The sequence below is a fragment of the Cadophora gregata genome, assembly GCF_030347475.1.
Source record: "Cadophora gregata isolate MNR1 chromosome Unknown scaffold_3, whole genome shotgun sequence".
NCBI classification, from domain to species: domain Eukaryota; kingdom Fungi; phylum Ascomycota; class Leotiomycetes; order Helotiales; family Ploettnerulaceae; genus Cadophora; species Cadophora gregata.
The window spans coordinates 1,452,598-1,468,824 of NW_026695926.1; the positions used below are offsets into that span (position 1 = coordinate 1,452,598).

The 16,227-nt window shown below is 47.9% G+C and overlaps 6 protein-coding genes across 6 annotated transcripts; 4 read left to right on the forward strand and 2 right to left on the reverse strand.

The window, feature by feature from the left end:
- Positions 1–348: 348 nt before the first annotated feature.
- ONS95_009019 (uncharacterized protein) lies at positions 349–1,761 on the forward strand. The gene is made up of 4 exons (XM_058502586.1): positions 349–622; positions 676–1,138; positions 1,200–1,394; positions 1,446–1,761. Exons 1-4 carry the CDS (start codon positions 513–515, stop codon positions 1,737–1,739), a joined length of 1,062 nt encoding a protein of 353 aa, XP_058361515.1. The 5' UTR covers positions 349–512; the 3' UTR covers positions 1,740–1,761.
- A 160-nt stretch (positions 1,762–1,921) lies between these two features.
- ONS95_009020 (uncharacterized protein) lies at positions 1,922–5,170 on the reverse strand (the record flags this gene model as incomplete). Its single annotated transcript, XM_058502587.1, has 8 exons — positions 4,890–5,170; positions 4,759–4,834; positions 4,606–4,709; positions 4,416–4,532; positions 3,893–4,303; positions 3,530–3,822; positions 3,179–3,431; positions 1,922–3,129 (listed from the first exon to the last, which is right to left on the reverse strand). Exons 1-8 carry the CDS (start codon positions 4,951–4,953, stop codon positions 1,922–1,924), a joined length of 2,526 nt encoding a protein of 841 aa, XP_058361516.1. The 5' UTR covers positions 4,954–5,170.
- Positions 5,171–5,337: 167 nt separating this feature from the next.
- ONS95_009021 (uncharacterized protein) lies at positions 5,338–7,561 on the forward strand. Its single transcript, XM_058502588.1, has 4 exons — positions 5,338–5,620; positions 5,688–5,792; positions 5,873–6,015; positions 6,065–7,561. The coding sequence occupies exons 1-4, from the start codon at positions 5,552–5,554 to the stop codon at positions 6,576–6,578; spliced, it is 831 nt and encodes a 276-aa protein (XP_058361517.1). The 5' UTR covers positions 5,338–5,551; the 3' UTR covers positions 6,579–7,561.
- Positions 7,562–8,719: 1,158 nt separating this feature from the next.
- ONS95_009022 (uncharacterized protein) lies at positions 8,720–10,418 on the forward strand. Its single transcript, XM_058502589.1, has 3 exons — positions 8,720–9,062; positions 9,186–10,069; positions 10,119–10,418. Exons 1-3 carry the CDS (start codon positions 8,960–8,962, stop codon positions 10,269–10,271), a joined length of 1,140 nt encoding a protein of 379 aa, XP_058361518.1. The 5' UTR covers positions 8,720–8,959; the 3' UTR covers positions 10,272–10,418.
- On the reverse strand, positions 10,388–12,496 carry ONS95_009023 (uncharacterized protein). The gene is made up of 2 exons (XM_058502590.1): positions 10,832–12,496; positions 10,388–10,780 (listed from the first exon to the last, which is right to left on the reverse strand). Exons 1-2 carry the CDS (start codon positions 12,349–12,351, stop codon positions 10,531–10,533), a joined length of 1,770 nt encoding a protein of 589 aa, XP_058361519.1. The 5' UTR covers positions 12,352–12,496; the 3' UTR covers positions 10,388–10,530.
- Positions 12,497–12,616: 120 nt separating this feature from the next.
- On the forward strand, positions 12,617–15,551 carry ONS95_009024 (uncharacterized protein). The gene is made up of 2 exons (XM_058502591.1): positions 12,617–13,815; positions 13,905–15,551. Exons 1-2 carry the CDS (start codon positions 13,447–13,449, stop codon positions 15,210–15,212), a joined length of 1,677 nt encoding a protein of 558 aa, XP_058361520.1. The 5' UTR covers positions 12,617–13,446; the 3' UTR covers positions 15,213–15,551.
- Positions 15,552–16,227: the final 676 nt, after the last annotated feature.

Genomic DNA, 16,227 nt, shown 5'->3' on the forward strand with positions numbered 1-16,227 from the left:
AATGATAGGTTTTGCACCAACAGAGCAGGCGCAAACATCAAATCAAGGTTCTCCGTAAAGATCTCCTGCATAAAGGGGAATTAGCGAGAATTTCTATTTTTGGTGCTGAGGAGTCAATACGTGCACAGAATTCCCTACAAAAAGAGTCAGCGCATCCCAAAGATATATTATATTCACCTCAGTATCAACAATGGAGTGTTCGACGATGGAAATAATTCAAAGCCTTGGCAACCGGGGGATCGTCAACTGTCGATCACATGATCTCGTATACCAAGACACCGGCAGTGGCGATGTGGAGCTGTTTAGTGTTTAAGCCGAGAAAACCTTGGTGAACTGACGTCGATATCCTCCCTTGCGCCGCTCTTCTTCCTCGTATTATTTCTGCCATGCTGCTCGTTGTCTTTTGATCTCTCGAAGCATCTCTTCACGTATTCGTGCATAATCTAGAACGCATCTCGTCCCCACTCCTCCGTCGCTCGTTTAAGATTCATCTATTTACCTCCCACCTCGAAATGTTTGCTTCATCCAATACGAAGCCTAAGCATTGGCCGCAAACAACCTGTACACGTGCTTTCTTCATCGCTGCCATTGTGCAAGCGACCGTCGTGACAGTACTCGAGAGGTAAACAGCCCTTCACATATTCCCATTATCACAGTATACTCAATGCAAAACAGTTACATCTTCGCCAAATGGCAAACTTTCCTCCGCCCAAACGCAATCCAGGTCCCTGCCTCACGCACAATACCCACGTTTCTCACCCTCCTCGTCTTTGCCTCGCTCTACTCTCTAGTCTTCATCTACGATGGCCTCCGTCGTCGCAGCTCCATTCAAATCAGCATCTCCTGCATCCTTAACATCGGACTGATCGTCTACACTGCTATCCAGCCTGAGAAGATCCACACCAGCATCCGAAGTATCGAAGGGTCACGAGATGCGTTGAGGCAGCCGCTCGTGGATCTGAGTATGGATATGTGGGGCGATGTGAAGATTGTGTTGATTGTGTTACCGGTCGTGGTGGGTGTTTTGACTGTGATTATGGGGGCCTTGGCGTGGAAGATTCATGGAGAGTTTGAGTGGGAGGTTTACAGGGCTATTGCGGGGGACTCGGGGATGAAGAGGAGGTTCCTTGCTTATCAGGTTAGTTGGCAGTTTAACGATGCCCTGGGGTTGAGTACGTTCAACTGACACATGTGTTTAGATTTACATTCTGTTGCTGAAGGTCGATTTCTTCTTCATCATTGGGTACATCGCCCAGCTTGCAGCGCAGGTCCTGGTCGTGGGAAGCGTAGAGTTCATTGCTACGCTTTGCGCAGTGCCGCTCATTATCGCGGTACTGATCCTGTCACACTTCTGGACTACACGAGAGAATAGAGCAGGAACGATCATCACTACCGTAAGACCTTACCTCTACTCATCCATTCGTTCGTCAGCTGATAACCTCCAGATAATGCTTTGCGCCTCTCTCGGCTATTTCGTATTTAAGATGATTGTCATGTACACCTGGAAAGATGTCCATTACATGTACGAAACCGGTTTCACGATGTTGACTCTATTTGCTTGTTTGAGTGCTGTTCTGCTCTTCTTCACGGTTGTGAATTCGGTGGTTTGTTTCTGTAATTTTGGAAAAGGGTTGAAGCCATATTTGATCCCGAATGAGAAGGAAGAGAGCTTGTTATCTTATGAGCCAAGCATGTTGGCGTATAATCCTCCAGTTGTCAGGCGGCTGTCTCTAGATTAGGTCATAATTGTAGTTAAATGCGAGCGTTGTTTAATCTACCTGATTATGGATTTTGTGAAAGTTTTAAGAAGTTTAACGATATCTGACAATGGTGGAGTATGTACAATGGCACATTTCGCAAAGTCTAGGTACAAGATCATAGCAAACGAGGGTGGGTATACATCAAATCTGAACACATTCCATTACTTCCCACCAGCAGGCACAGTATGCTGCTGAACACCAGTGTACGGCTGAGGTTGACCAAAGCCCTCTCCCGGCGCGCCAGCATATACTATCCGCGGACTTGCCTGGCCCTGCGGACCCAAGAACTGTTCACCTTCTGCAATAGCCTCTCCCGATCCTGACCTATTCCACTTCTCCGGTTGTTGCATCGGGCCTGCTCGCATGGGATAATCTCCTGAGAGATCCACAACAGCAGTCCCCATCCGCTTACTCCAATCTCTGGATCTGACACGCAGACCTCCTTGCTCTGGATACAGGAAGGTGGTGAAGATTCGTCCTGTAGAGCTCTGGTGGAGGTGGGCACGCATCTTGGCGAGACTTCCGTGGCCGAAGATCAGCGTTAGGAGACCAGCAATCGACATGAGGATGAGCATCAGTGCAACGATGAAGGCTGGGATGGCGAATGGCCAGCGGTATCTGATCCGGCGCTCTGTCGGACTGACGGGAAGTGCAACAAGATTTTGCTGTGCTGCATTTCCGGGACCCAGAACACCCTTGGTGCCGACGACTGATGCAGCTGCATAATCGGTAAAGACGATGTTGGGAATTTGCGCTGCGTTGATGGGATTTGCGCTGAGTTCTCTCCAGCGTGCCCACATTGCCATGTTATTTCCGCCGCTGTAGTCGACTGGGGCTGAGGATGCTCCTCCGACGGTATATGCATTACCAGCTGCGCTCAGGAAGAATTCACTGGCTGGTAGGTTCTGTAGTGAGAATAACGAGAACAGCGAGTTGTATGCGCTTTGGTATCCTGGGAGATAGAGGGAGTCCTGGCGAACAACCGAGACATTCTGGTTATTCTCGTAATCGGATGAGACCAGTCCCCAGATGGGTTTTAAACCCGTCTGGGCATAATAGTTTCCAGTGTCCTCGACGCCCCATAGAGGGCGACTTTGGTCGTTGGGATACTCCTTGTTCCTCAACTTCGTGATATTGAGATTCGACAGCTCGTTTTCTGTCCCGTTGAAGGTGAAAGAAACAGTCTTGATTGTGGCTTTTACTGCCGTGGCGCAGGAATAAATTGGTTGTGTCCATCGGCTGTTGGCTTCGAAAATCATGTTGGATCCTGCATCTAGACGCTGAGGTATTCCTCTCATGATTCCACAAGTGACAAATATATTCGTGATGTTTGCGAAGTCAGCACCACCAGAACCAGAGCAAATGAGAGCTGAACGAATGTTAGGCCTAGAGAATGATATGACCGTGGATCTACTCACATATATCCGAAAAGTTACTTGAGCTGATACCGGGCATTCCAAGCCTTGGTGGCCTGGCATCGGCATTCGGCGAGTCTGTAGCACTAAGTCCAGCTCCAATATTGAGATGGTCCATGAAAGTGCTGTCCATGATAAGGGCATCGTAATACTCGCTGCTACCTTGACTGGGCACAGCAAATTTCTTGTCCATTGTGGAGTTGAGGTAGGAAAATGCTCTGCGGCCTGTTGTCTCGTTATATTGATTTGTAATATTCTAGGAGCACATTAGCAAACATAAAAGTATCCTTATGCTTCAAAAAGCTTCAAATAATCGTTGAGAGGAGAGCATTGATGGGTAAAACAATGACTTACGTAGAGAAGCATAGTCCATGCATTTGTCATCCATGCTGCCTTCCACGCACGCTCATATAACTTGGGATTCTTTTGGGGATCGGAAAGGTCAATGAGAGGATATGACTTGTTGATGTTGACGAAGCCTCCACGGTCGGTCAAGACAAGATCGACGACCGACACGCTAATATTGGGGCTTGGGGCGATCGTGAAGTCGAGAGTTGTGTTGGTATCGACACAAACTGTCTCAGGTTCGATGAACAGAATATCCTCCTCCCAGGATGCGCCATATTTGAAGCCAGGGGGCACGGTATCTATCCGAGTCATTATTAGACGCTGGCCAGATGTAGGTTTGCAAAAGTTCACTGAGATTGGCAAACTTACGGTTCCTAAATCCAACTCCTCCATTGATGGTGTCCACAATCAAACCCTCCACTGGCTGGATGGCACTATTCAGAGCCAAGCTCTGCATTGGACGGAACGCTCCGACAAGGAATGTTGAGCCGTTGTTGAGTTCTGGAACCGAATTCGTCTGATACCTTCTCCACTGAATATCGAAGTAATTAGAGATAGTCGTGTCGTTGCCGACACCGCTAGAGTAGGTATTCATTACAATATCAGGAATCGTCATGTTGTAGCCGTACGGTGTGTCAACTGTCCCATTACCATTCTGGTCAAATACGTTGACGACAATGGTATCTGAGTACGGACATGGCAGTGGACCGAGGTCTCCACATTTTCGATTGAATGTAAAGTTGCTCCGTTGTGGTGTACCATATCCGAACGGGGAAGAATCTGCTCGAAGAATTAGAAAGATTTCGGTGATGGGCTGAGGAGCTCTTTTATTGTGTAGAAGTATACCGGTCCGCAAAATCATCGAAGCATTAACGCTGAGGTGGTCGCTTACCCTTGAGGTATCGGAATGGAGTCTGGACATTGTCTGTTGAGACCAAAGTCTCAAAGAGCCCTAACGGCGTCACTATACCAGCAATAGCAATCAACGCTCCCATAAGAGATATGAAGTCTGAAGAGACGAATCGTCAGTACGTCCTTGCTCTCAGGAACAGAGGCGGGTAAAGCCTCGATTCGTCACTTACACGTGAGAAAGATGATATCCTTTCGCACTCCATGGTTCTTAGCTCCGTCGGACTGCAGCAGATTTGGCCAGTATGAACGATTAAGTGTTGCAGATGCAACAGTCCTTGAACTTGTTGAGTAATGGAACCCGAGTTCTCGATTGCTTCACTCACCAGGTTGCCGCACTATTCTGATCTCGTAGGATCGCAGAGAGAATAAATGTTAAGACACTCGGAGCATAGACTCGAGCTGTTTGCCCAGAATTAGCCGTTCTGAAATACTAGGTAGCAAGCACATCTCTTACCCACGAAGATAGCCGCGGCAATCACACCTGCGACATAACCAACCGTAAGATCTTGCAAATGCATGTTTCCGCCGTCCAAGTCGTCCCGATTTTGCTTTGCTGAATTGTGTGATGAGACCAGACTGGTGAAGGAAAGCACACGGTAATAACTTAATGCAACTCTTTCCTCTCTTGCAAGAGAAATGCATCGAAGCTAGTTTGGCTAGACTAGAGACATTGGACCCCTCCTCTTTTGTGATCGGCGGCATGAACTTGAGCCTGTGCTGACAAGACGATGATCTCTCGAACAGAGCAAGCTGAGTTCTGGTAACTTCGGACATAATCAAGCCGGCTCTGGAAATGGTACTTTGGTCCTCTAACTTCCACGTAGTGCAGCAAAAGGGGTAAGATCGGTTTGGTGGCGCCATTCACCAATGTTGATTCGCCTATGAGACGGGACGACCAAAAGAAGCATGGGGGCGCTGAACCACCCATCGAGGGATGAACTTAATCGTCTTTCAAAGGCCGTAAATAAACTGCCAAGCAGTACAAGAGCCAATGACGACCTGGCGGAAATTAAGCATAAAACATATCCAGCATTCAGAAGACTAAGTCGACCTGAGGCGTGAGCGGTCAACGACCCGGTATTCACTGCAGTTGCCAAAGCCAAATATGGAAAGCATATGCTAGGATCCTCATTCGGTTTTGCCGATCTTATTTCTGGATCCAGAAGCCCAACATATAATTATCTTGTCAGCCTGACCTCAACCTCGTTGCGGAAGACGTTGAGAGATTTCACTAATAACACACAAGATGCAGCTTACGATGATGCCCCTTTCAACTGCGGTCTGCTTTATTTTAGTGTCACTCGCCGCAGCAGACAAGTCGAACGCAATAGAAGCCAGACAACTGAAAGAGGACTTGGTGGGTTTGCAGTTTTCCATCGTCTTCAAGATACCTACCTACCTTGAAGATAGCAAGACTGACCCTGCGGTGCATTCTAGTCCTTCTGCTACGGTCAGGGAGCATATTGCGGATCAGCTCTGGATCTCTGGGATCAATGCAGCGATCTACAGAAAAATGCCAAAGATCTGAATCCGTGGTACGAATGCATTTGTGCAAATGGGTATTTGTCCACGAAAATAGCGTAAGTCTGATCAAGCTTGCAACAGCACTTCAAACTGAAATCTATCCAGGTGTAATTGGTGTCAAGCCGCATTCAATATCTCGTACACTGTCGGTCTGACTGAAGACGACACGGAAGCCTGCCAGAGCCAAAGCTACAGTATCGCACCTATTCCAGCAACGATCCAAGCTTCGCAATCTTCTCTCAATGCGACATACACGGGAAGTGTTCCAGGCGCCAACAATGCCAACTCCCAAGCATCAACGACTGGCACATCCGCACCATCAGAAACCTCAGGGAGTGGAGGAGCATCAGGGAGCTCTGGGGGAGCAGCAGTGACAGCACCACCTACTCCACAAATTGGCATCTCAGCAACAAGGTCGACCTTTCTGTCAACTGTCACATTCAATGGTGGGGCAGCTGGAGCTGGAGCCCCGAGGACCAGCACGACTAGTGCAACACAACAATCAGCTACTAATACGCCCAGCGTAACACCAACTGGAGCTGCGCATGGTGGGAAGAATGGATTTGCGGCTGGCTTGGCCATTTTCATGTTCGCAATTATGGGTTTGGTCCTGGCCTAAGTACCTCCGATGAGTGGTGTTCTCTTCCAGAGATGCTCGAACTTTGGAACATGTACAGTACGTACGAAGACTGAGGTGATTGCTCCTGCTTTGGATTCGATCCATTACCAAGATAATACAGAAACGATTTCAATTGCAAGGCATTCTCCACAACATCTTTTGCGTAAAATGGAAATCGACTAAAAAAGCGCATGAGAGAGCAAATCAAAATCATCGATAGGCATCTGCGGAAGGGGACATCCAACCCGCCCGCCGACTTGGCAGCTCAGGCACCGACAATCTTTTGCACATCAACCCCCACTCGATTCTGGGCGTGCTCTTTGGGGGCTTGATTGTCGATTGTGTCATCTAAGCCATTCCCAGGAAGCTGAAGCTGCCAAGTGACTACGATTTTAGAGCCCCGTACTGGGAATTTAAGGGTCCTAAATGGACGATCAATTTCCCTTCTTGCCTCGGTTCGAGCTAACGAGCGCCACGAAATCCTTCGCGCAAGCACTGAACAAGGAGATGACCATGACTCGCACAGGGAATAATAAGAAAGTTTTGACAGCTGGCCAGCGGTGATCTGGAGAGATCCACATTCGTCGTTGCAGGTGATTCTTCTCGGTGAACCTCCTTGCCAGGGAGGTGCGATTAACCTTTGAAGGCTTGGCTCGCTTACTCTCGCTAAACCCTTTTGAGAAGACAACACACCCTTCAAGCTAAAAATATCCGTCGGACCGGGGAAACTTTCCACAGGGCTAACAGTTGTGCAATCTCGGTTTTAAATTTGATGTCTATTGCATGCGTCGGTATGGATTGAAGTTATATTATTTTCAACGCCACGGGTTTGAAGGTTGTGTTCGCGTTTGTCAAAGGGCAGAAAGATTTGTGTCATTGGTGATTGGTGGAAGTGGTTCGGGTAAATTGGTTGCGGAATACGAGCTTGGGAGTATTATTGAATCCTCCTGGCAGGTATCAAAGACACAGAATGAAGAAAATAAGGTATGCTACCTTATGCTTACACTTTTGCCAAGATTTTATTTCAAGACACCATCATGTTCTTTTGTTGGTCACTTTTCATATTGTACGAATCATATTTCACAAAATGCCGTTATTACTTGAGCGTAATTTCTTGCTCTGACAAGAGTCATTCCTTGTGCAAGTTACGAGTTCCGTCTCAGACTTCCAGCATTTTCCATATTTTTTCCATCAGTCTTCATTCAATTGTCCACTAATCTCAGATGCGCTACCCAACACGAAATACTGTTCCATCATATGCCAAGAGTCATGTAGCCTCTCCAAGTGAGTGAATTAGAGCATTGCATGTCGATAAACAACATGGGGTAATCATTGAAATTGGTACTTGTTTCCCCGCACCTTCATTTTGTGCAATGTCTACTTTGTCTTCCATTTCTCAGCGCTTCTCTCCAGGGTACTTGCATTTTCCCATACAATCCACCTTACAAGGTAAGGTAAATGTTTCAATCCAACATTGCAATACAGACATACCCGACTTTCTGTGTTGGTGAGCAATGTACCCATTCATGAGGTTCTTCCATGGGAGCTGGTGCCTCAATGAGCAGTGAAAAGCGTCCAGTACGTCTTCCTCCTGCACAGCATCCGAACGACTAGCATTCCAGTTCCTCTTCATCATCTTGGAAGCCGTCTCTCTCTTCCTATTCCCTCGTTTTCTGAAATCCTGAGAAGCCGAACCTGCTCATAATCTCTTCCAATGCGGGTTTCCCAATATCCAGGAAGACGAGTTGACTGTCCAGGACCTCTCGTTACATCTCTGCTTCATCAGAATGACCAGAGCTCAATCTCCATTCATCATCCAGAGAAAGCATACTCATTAGATCTGAGATCCAAACTTCCCAACTCTCAAGCCCCCCTCGTCGCCAATTCGGGATTTCGGACAAAGTGAGCAATCCGTCCGTCTATTCAAAGTGGGCTTTGTCCCCTGCTTCCACAACTATGTTACCCCTCCAAAGCGCCATAGCTATGACGCTCATACTCGCGGTCCAATACACATTTTGACACACAATGCAGGATGAAGGCGCTGCATGAAGGTGAGGTGAGGTAGACTGAAGGGCGTGGGCACGTGATTTTACCCCCACTTTCCACATCAGGATCCAATGCCCAGCTCAACAACAGAGTCATAACGCAGCTAATTTCTCACCATCATATCTCTCGATTTTCATATAGAGCTCAAGTGAGAACAGAGCCATCGAGAATTTCCATTACCAAACAATTCAGCTTTAATTTTAAAGCATCTCAAATCTCAATTATCTGAATCTCACCGGGACCCCGCCAACTTTGAAGCAAGCGTAAAGTAAGCGGAGAGGGGATATATTTCAAGGAGATTGTGAAAGACGAGAGTGCCAATTGCAGAAGTAAACATGGCAGAGAAATCTGTTGTTAAAGCTATGAGCAAAGAGGCCATCCTCAGCATTGAGGACCTCCAGGAAGCAGGCTCGAAGAAATTACCCACTTCAGCACGAGGTTTGTGTTCTTTCCTCTTAATACAGCATCCACAGTCCCATGTGGAATTCCCTTTGGAGTATCACCACACAATTTCTCATCCCTTCTCAAGAGTTGAAACCAAAAACTCACACCCCTCTCCAGAATTTTTCAACTCCGGGTCCACCGCCCAACAAACCCTCCACGACAACAGCACCGCCTTCGCCAAATACCGGATGCGTCCCCGTGTCCTAAAAGACGTCTCCAAAGCCAGCACATGCACCACCGTCCTCGGTCAATCCATCTCCTTCCCCCTCTGCATCTCCCCCGCCGGCGTCCAAGGCATGGCTCATCCAGACGGCGAGCTCGCCACAGCACGTGCCTGCACACTCAAAAACATCCACATGGGCGTCTCCAGTTTCGCAAACTACACCGTCGAAGAGATCGTCAAGGCCGGGCTGGAGAATGGTCCCATGACGTACGTGATACAACTGTATACGATGAAAGATCGGGGACTGCAGGAGCGGATTATCAAGAGGGCGGAGAAAGCTGGTTGTGTGGCTATTTTTTTGACGGCCGATTCGCCGGTGTTGGGTGTTAGGTATAATGAGTGGAGGAATGATTTCCGTACGCCTGCTGGGTTGGAGTTCCCGATGGTGGAGAGGACGACGGAGCAATTGCAAGCGCAGACGCATGATTCTGGGTTTCTGGCGCTGAATTCGGATAGCCATTCTTGGGCGGAGGAGATTCCTTGGTTGAGGGAGAGGACGAAGATGGAGATTTGGATTAAGGGCGTGTTGACGGCGGAGGATGTCTTGTTGGCGAGAGAGTATGGGTGTGATGGTGTTATTGTTAGCAATCATGGGGGAAGACAACTGGATGGAAGTCCAGCCACTATAGATGTTTTGGCAGAGTGCGTTGAGGCTGCGGCTGGGAAGATCAGAGTCCATGTCGATGGAGGATTCAGGAGTGGATCGGATATCTTCAAAGCAATAGCTCTTGGGGCGGAATGTTGCTGGATTGGAAGGCCAGCGATTTGGGGGCTGGCAGTAAGCTTCTTCCTGCTTTTGGGCTGAAATTTCGCTGACTGCTTTCCAGTACGATGGCCAAAAAGGCGTGGAGAAGGCCATCGAAATTCTGTACGATGAATTTCGACGATGCATGATGCTGACTGGTTGTAAGTCGGTGTCGGAGATCTCCAAGGCTTCGATCGGTGTTGCGAGAGTCGATGGGCCTTTGGCGCGACTATGAGGCAGATCGAACATTGTAAGAATCTAAAAGCAAAAGAGGAATCTAGCGAGGGAAGAATGGAGATACACAAGCAAGTAGACAATCTCTGGGTAGAGCCGAGAAAGGGCATGGAAAGAACATTAATTCCCAGTATTCAACCTCCTTATATACATTTATATCTATCTTCAGTTTCGTGTTTTCATTAGGCTCATCCATCATGAGAAAGACAATCATCATTACCCCAGTCGCGCCAGTCCATCCTGCCAGCTCATTAAATACTTCATCGAGACATCATAGCGACCTCCTCGGTGCTGGACGATTCAGGTTCAGAGCCGGCGGGAGTTTGATCCAACTGCTGTTCCGTAAGGTTGTTGGTTGTCTTCTCCCATTCCTTCATGATGGTGGACATAGTCCGTTGCAAGTTACCCTTGAGAGCACCAGGGCTCAGATTCAGATTGTCCAATGCTGGCCACTGTATATCCGTGCGCTTGGTTGGAGTATTGAGCTCGTCCGAGGGCTGTCCAATGATTCTAGTACTGTTAACTCTGGTAAAATGTGGTAAGGCGGAGGGTTTTTCATACTTGACGTTCTCATCATCATTCTCGTTTGACGGTGTAGCTGGATTTGAGACGGTCGTGCTTCCACTCCAACGTGGCGATTTTGGAATAGGAGAATCCCATGCGGCCCAGTCATCATCGAGGTCGTCTAAAGGGGGTGCTGCAAGAGAGAGTGGCCGAGATTTTTTAATCGTCGATGGTGATCTTGCTCGGGGCCGGACTGGTTCCTCAATTCCCAGGTCGATGAGGGGACTGCTTCCAGTCAAAGTTTCCCATGTGCGCGGAGACATTGATCTTGGTGATTGCCCACGTTTGCCTTTATCATTGCTCGTCAAACTGCTCTTACTGCTCTTCCTCACGGGCCCACTCTGAGGAGGCTCCAAGATCGTTCTACTTGAAGTTCCATTGACAGCCTCATCCCCAACGGTCGCCTGGCGCAAGTCTTCAAGGAAAGTCCACATTCCGGACTTGAGATCCTCGGCAAGCTGTTTCGCACCTAGAGGCACACCGATCTGATAAGAATGTCTTGCGTTTGCGCGACTGGACGAGATTCTTCGGAGTCCTTGACTGGTATCTGGCATTGTAAGACTTTTCGGCAGGCCCTGGTGCTCGGCTGATGATTCCATGACGGGTGGAAATGGCTGCGGCTGATGGAAGTTCGTTCGCTCAGGAGAGAGAAGTGAGAGTGTCCGGGTATGGGCACCTGAGAACTTTCGCCGTGTCTCCTTGGGTATATTGAGACTGTTGAGCAGAGCTCTCCGCCTGTCCATATCCGCACTCAGTCGTGGCATAACTGATGGATCCTCACTGCCGGAGCCCTCCGCTACAACGGTCTGTAATGGCTCTACATGTCGCACCTCTGCCCTTTTCCTGCTTGCCTCGTGGCGTGCGTATTGCTTCTTCAGCTTGCTTAATTCGCCTTCAGCTTTGGCAAGTTCCTCCTTCAACTCCAATACCTTTCTCTCTTGTCCAGCTAAAGCAACAAGGAAAGAGTTATGTTCATCTGGAGATGGCAGAGGTATTTGTTCTATCGGAGTTGGGGGAAATGATGGCATGTTCGACGAAGTAGGAGTTGCTCGCGCAGATTCGTTCCCGTTGTTATTGGGGGCTACCGGGAAGCTCAATGACAGTCGATTGGGCCGTCGCGGAGTGTATGACAAGGCACGAGCATGTCCCATTACTGGTCGAGGAGGCGGCGACATCGCAGACTGTGCTCTGTTTGGGGAAGTTCCGACGTGAGGACTTGGAGGAGCTGCCGGCTGGGTCGATTCCCCTGAAATCAAAATCGACTCGACCGACGCACGGCTAACTGATGATCTTCGGCGGGTGGATGCCATATTGCATAACGTGCTCGGGGACAGCTTTAGAGCTTCTTGTTCGAGTATGGAGGGGTACGCAGTTCGTTGTGCGAGTGTAAGCCAGTAGAGCAGGTGTCGTTTGTGTCGAAGTATGCTTTGGCTTTGCTGAAAGTCAACAAAACAATTGGATCCGCCAAGAAAAATCAACAAATAATAACAATAAGCTGGTGCGTATGTGACAGTCATATAGGCATTATATATGCAAGAATTAGAGTACGATACAGAGGAGTGCAAATGAGGGGATTCAGACCATTTCTGGTCAGAGCAACAGGAATGAGTGGGAGTTGATTCAGGAGGAAGAGCAGGCCATGTCAATAACCGGGGAAACAGGGCCTCGTTAGATTGGTGCTCCGGAAAGGGTCTGGCGTCGCCTGGGCACGCTAATATTGGGTCTTCCCTGCTTCTTCATCACGGGATCACGGGATCACGCATTCTGACATTTGATGCATCACGTCCATCTTCTAATAAACAACACGTCTCCCATAACCAACATCAACAATACCACAGATGTCCAATGTATCCTTCGGCCTTAGCAAGCGCACTTCATATCTGAAAGTATTATCACTTCTCGGACAGTGCATCACCCTGCTTGATAGAACCCCTCCATCAGCATCAGCCTATCATCGGCCCCTCAGAGTATTTCAGCTTGGGAGGATAATGCTTAGAAGCCTCTCATAATACTGCGCGCCCTCCTTTCTTTGTTCCAGCTAAAAAAAGGCCTTCCTACCCGAAATTTGATGCTGGTTACCCTTTTATTGGCCCGGTAAACTTTACATCAAGGTTTTTCCAAGACCCACTTCATCCGACTTGAGGGTATTGCCCGGCTTAAATACCAACACGAGAACTGGTCTTTGAGATATATATATAGAATCACACATCGATCTATCTTTTGGTTCAAAGGATCAGATTTCACCAGCATCATCTGGCAGGCTCCGGCGCAGGAAGAGACAGGGATTTCTATCCTGTTAAGTTCTTCTGGACGAGTGTCATGTTTTCATGACTGTCGGGACTCGAGCGCACAGGTCTGCGTGGTCTATCAGATATCAAGAATCCGTCAACCACTTGATAATCTCATCAATGGGCTTTTGAATGCCCGTTAAGGATTTGGCTGTGTTGGTTCCCGGCCGACAAAGGATTTGTCGCTTTAGCTCCCCGGCATTATTCATCGGCCATTAGCTTCATTTTGGACAGTTTCTTTATTCCATATCCAATTTTAGCGACTCATCATAATTATTCCGATTCCGAGCTGGATATCCTCGGCTGCCATGATTCGAAGAAATCATGCCTTTCCCCTTTGTGTACCTGTGCGACCTGTTGGATAAACTCGAAGGTATACACGTCAGAGAAGTGGCATACCTACCCAAGGATCGGAGGTCTCTGACCAAGGATGCACTCATGTCTTGGTTCCGGATGCATCGATGGAGAATCAATGCCCAAGATACCGATGGTAACGCTGTCTTGATGATGTTAAGACCAGAAAGGCAGACCGATCGAGAGTATGGACTGGAGGCGTACATGGAACAGATCCTTGCAAGAATCTTCAAGATGCCGACCGAGATGTACCAGAGACTAAAAAGTTGGAGAGATGATGCTCAAAATCATGGAGATCTTGGATCACGTTTGTGTAAGGTCTTGCAAGACATGAAAATCGTAAGTGATGCCGTTCATTTCACCCGTGCCATGGCTCGTAACTCAATGGCCATTCAACCCCACAAGATTCCTCTTAATACCGTCTACAGATTCCGCCTAGCTCTACAGCAAGCAAGATATCCGCCGACGAGATTGATCAAGCATTACTTCGAATAGCAATATTCAATGCCGGATCTTCGGTGGCGGTAAAGTCTCTCAAAGAACTAGACGAAACCCCTCCAGATAGGATCGACGTCTTGGAAGGACTTTATTTGCGATTGCAGCCTCGGGAGGCGAAATGGTTGACCAGAATTGTTCTCAAGAATTTCGGTCCTGTCACACTTCCTAGTGGCTTTCCTGTACCTGGCAATGTTACACATTTGCCAAATTCTCTACCGGTTATGTTGAATTTTCCAACAGAGCCTCCATCACCAAAGCGAAGGACTAGGACGCGGATAAAACGTGGCGTTGGTTCTAATGACCCAACTCATACTCTCCCAACTCCACCAACCTCTTCTCTAAATCTACCTCCTCAAGATACAGGGGCAGTAGCAGAAAAACCAGCGCCAATTTATTGTATTGGGTGGGATCCTCGATCCTCGACACTCTCAGCGACAGTCAAGGTCACTGCTCAGCCAACACCCGCGAAATCCTCACCTCATCAAAATTCATCAGCAAAACTTGGAGAGACGGCTCACAAGCCTGAACCTCCACCGAGCTTTTTCGATCCTTCTATATCTATTCCAACCAACTCACAACCAACACGAAGAGCCCTCGGTCAAATCTCATCAAATATCCCCTCCGGCGGAAGCCAAAGCCAACAATCCCAATCTCGATCCCCAGAAAAGAATTCCCCAGCTAATAACCCCATCACTTCCTCCAACAACCAAGCACCCCAAATCCAAACACCTCCAGACCCCACCCCAAAATCTCCCATCGTCTTCAGCAAAGGCAAATGCCTCCTCACCCAAACCCACACCCAAAATCCTACCACCAAACAACCCCCCTGCCAATTCTCCTCCTCCCTCCTCATCGTCTCCCCCTGCCTCCTCACCAACACCCACCTCCTCTCAACCCTCATCCCCCACCACGGCGCGCACTACCTCACCTCCTTATCCCAGCTCTCTCACCCCACCATCCCGCGCCGCACCAAATCCGGTCGTCGGGTTAAGAAGTTCATACTAGTCGATATCACGCGTCCGGAGAAAGCGGTCAGGTTTTGTAAGGATGTGGAGAAGGCTGTGGAGGATTTGGGTTTGGGTCTAGGGGTGGGAGGTGGTGGGTGGAGGACGAGGGGTGGGAGGAGACAGAGAGTTCCGATTTTTGATTGGAGGGTTTTGGAGAGTGCGGTGAAAGTTGAGAGGGGGTGTGTGTTGGGGTTTGATTTTTGGGAGAGGCATTTTCAGGGGGTGGTTTGAATTGTGGTTATGTCGACTACTTTTTTTTGGTTAAGTTTTGTGTCTGTCTTTTGCATTGTCGGGTTGGGTTTTGCACATTTTGGATTTGGCAGTTCGTTTCGGCAAAGGTATGGTTATGGGCATTATTTATGAGTAGCATTGGGTTGGGTTGGTAGGAACCATAGGATAGGATAGGGACTTGGGCATTTTATTCTTCTTTTTCGGCATTGGATAGCATAAGATAGGATAAGATAGGAATGGAGGATATCCAGGTAGCATATAGCACAGCATAGCATAGCTAGCAAGGACGGAACATCATGCATACATAAGTAGGTAGCAAATGACAATTTTAAGATCTAAGCATCACATCACATCACATCGCATCACCAATGGAAGGAGAGTCTTGAAACCCAGACCCACTTGACGATACAGTAGCACCACTTCCATTGAATATCATACCTAAACATACATACCCTGTCCTACCTATCTGTAAATGCCGCCATGTCAAAAAATAAACCAAAACTCTCCAACAATCCAAAGCACCCCCCCCCCCCCCCTCTCCCCTCCCCCCAAAAAAAGAACTCCTTTCCCCTTTACTATTCACGATTGGCGTTTCAATATGCCTCATTTCCTGCTCCGAAGCAATCAATCAATCAATCCAATACATTATTATTACAGTCCCATTCCATTCCGGCATTCTTTTCTTTTCTTTTCTTTTCTTTTCTTTTCTTTTCTTTTCTTTTCTTTTCTTTTCTTTTCTTTTCTTTTCTTTTCTTTTCTTTTCTTTTCTTTTCTTTTCTTTTCTTTTCTTTTCTTTTCTTTTCTTTTCCCAACCACCCATCAAGTTATCAAATCTTCACCACCTGCACAATCGTAGCAGCACGCAGTCACAATACTCACAATACTCACACCACTCACACCGGAAAAAAAATCCAGATATCAACACCCCCACACACACCAGAAAAAAATCCAAATATTTCACCTCACCTCATAACACCTCATAACACAACTCCCTAATCTTCATTCCATGAGAAAC

What these genes read in the sequence shown, in the direction of transcription:
- ONS95_009019 (XM_058502586.1), top strand. Translation starts at nt 513, where the DNA reads ATGTTTGCTTCATCCAATACGAAGCCTAAGCATTGGCCGCAAACAACC. An exon ending in GTCGTGACAGTACTCGAGAG is followed by an intron (nt 623 to 675) that starts GTAAACAGCCCT and finishes AATGCAAAACAG; the next exon opens with TTACATCTTCGCCAAATGGC. An exon ending in GGAGGTTCCTTGCTTATCAG is followed by an intron (nt 1,139 to 1,199) that starts GTTAGTTGGCAG and finishes ACATGTGTTTAG; the next exon opens with ATTTACATTCTGTTGCTGAA.
- ONS95_009021 (XM_058502588.1), top strand. Translation starts at nt 5,552, where the DNA reads ATGCTAGGATCCTCATTCGGTTTTGCCGATCTTATTTCTGGATCCAGA. An exon ending in GCCCAACATATAATTATCTT is followed by an intron (nt 5,621 to 5,687) that starts GTCAGCCTGACC and finishes CACAAGATGCAG; the next exon opens with CTTACGATGATGCCCCTTTC. An exon ending in TATTTGTCCACGAAAATAGC is followed by an intron (nt 6,016 to 6,064) that starts GTAAGTCTGATC and finishes AAATCTATCCAG; the next exon opens with GTGTAATTGGTGTCAAGCCG.
- ONS95_009022 (XM_058502589.1), top strand. Translation starts at nt 8,960, where the DNA reads ATGGCAGAGAAATCTGTTGTTAAAGCTATGAGCAAAGAGGCCATCCTC. An exon ending in ATTACCCACTTCAGCACGAG is followed by an intron (nt 9,063 to 9,185) that starts GTTTGTGTTCTT and finishes ACCCCTCTCCAG; the next exon opens with AATTTTTCAACTCCGGGTCC. An exon ending in CAGCGATTTGGGGGCTGGCA is followed by an intron (nt 10,070 to 10,118) that starts GTAAGCTTCTTC and finishes ACTGCTTTCCAG; the next exon opens with TACGATGGCCAAAAAGGCGT.
- ONS95_009023 (XM_058502590.1), bottom strand. Translation starts at nt 12,351, where the DNA reads ATGACTGTCACATACGCACCAGCTTATTGTTATTATTTGTTGATTTTT. An exon ending in AATGATGATGAGAACGTCAA is followed by an intron (nt 10,781 to 10,831) that starts GTATGAAAAACC and finishes TAACAGTACTAG; the next exon opens with AATCATTGGACAGCCCTCGG.
- ONS95_009024 (XM_058502591.1), top strand. Translation starts at nt 13,447, where the DNA reads ATGCCTTTCCCCTTTGTGTACCTGTGCGACCTGTTGGATAAACTCGAA. An exon ending in TCTTGCAAGACATGAAAATC is followed by an intron (nt 13,816 to 13,904) that starts GTAAGTGATGCC and finishes TACCGTCTACAG; the next exon opens with ATTCCGCCTAGCTCTACAGC.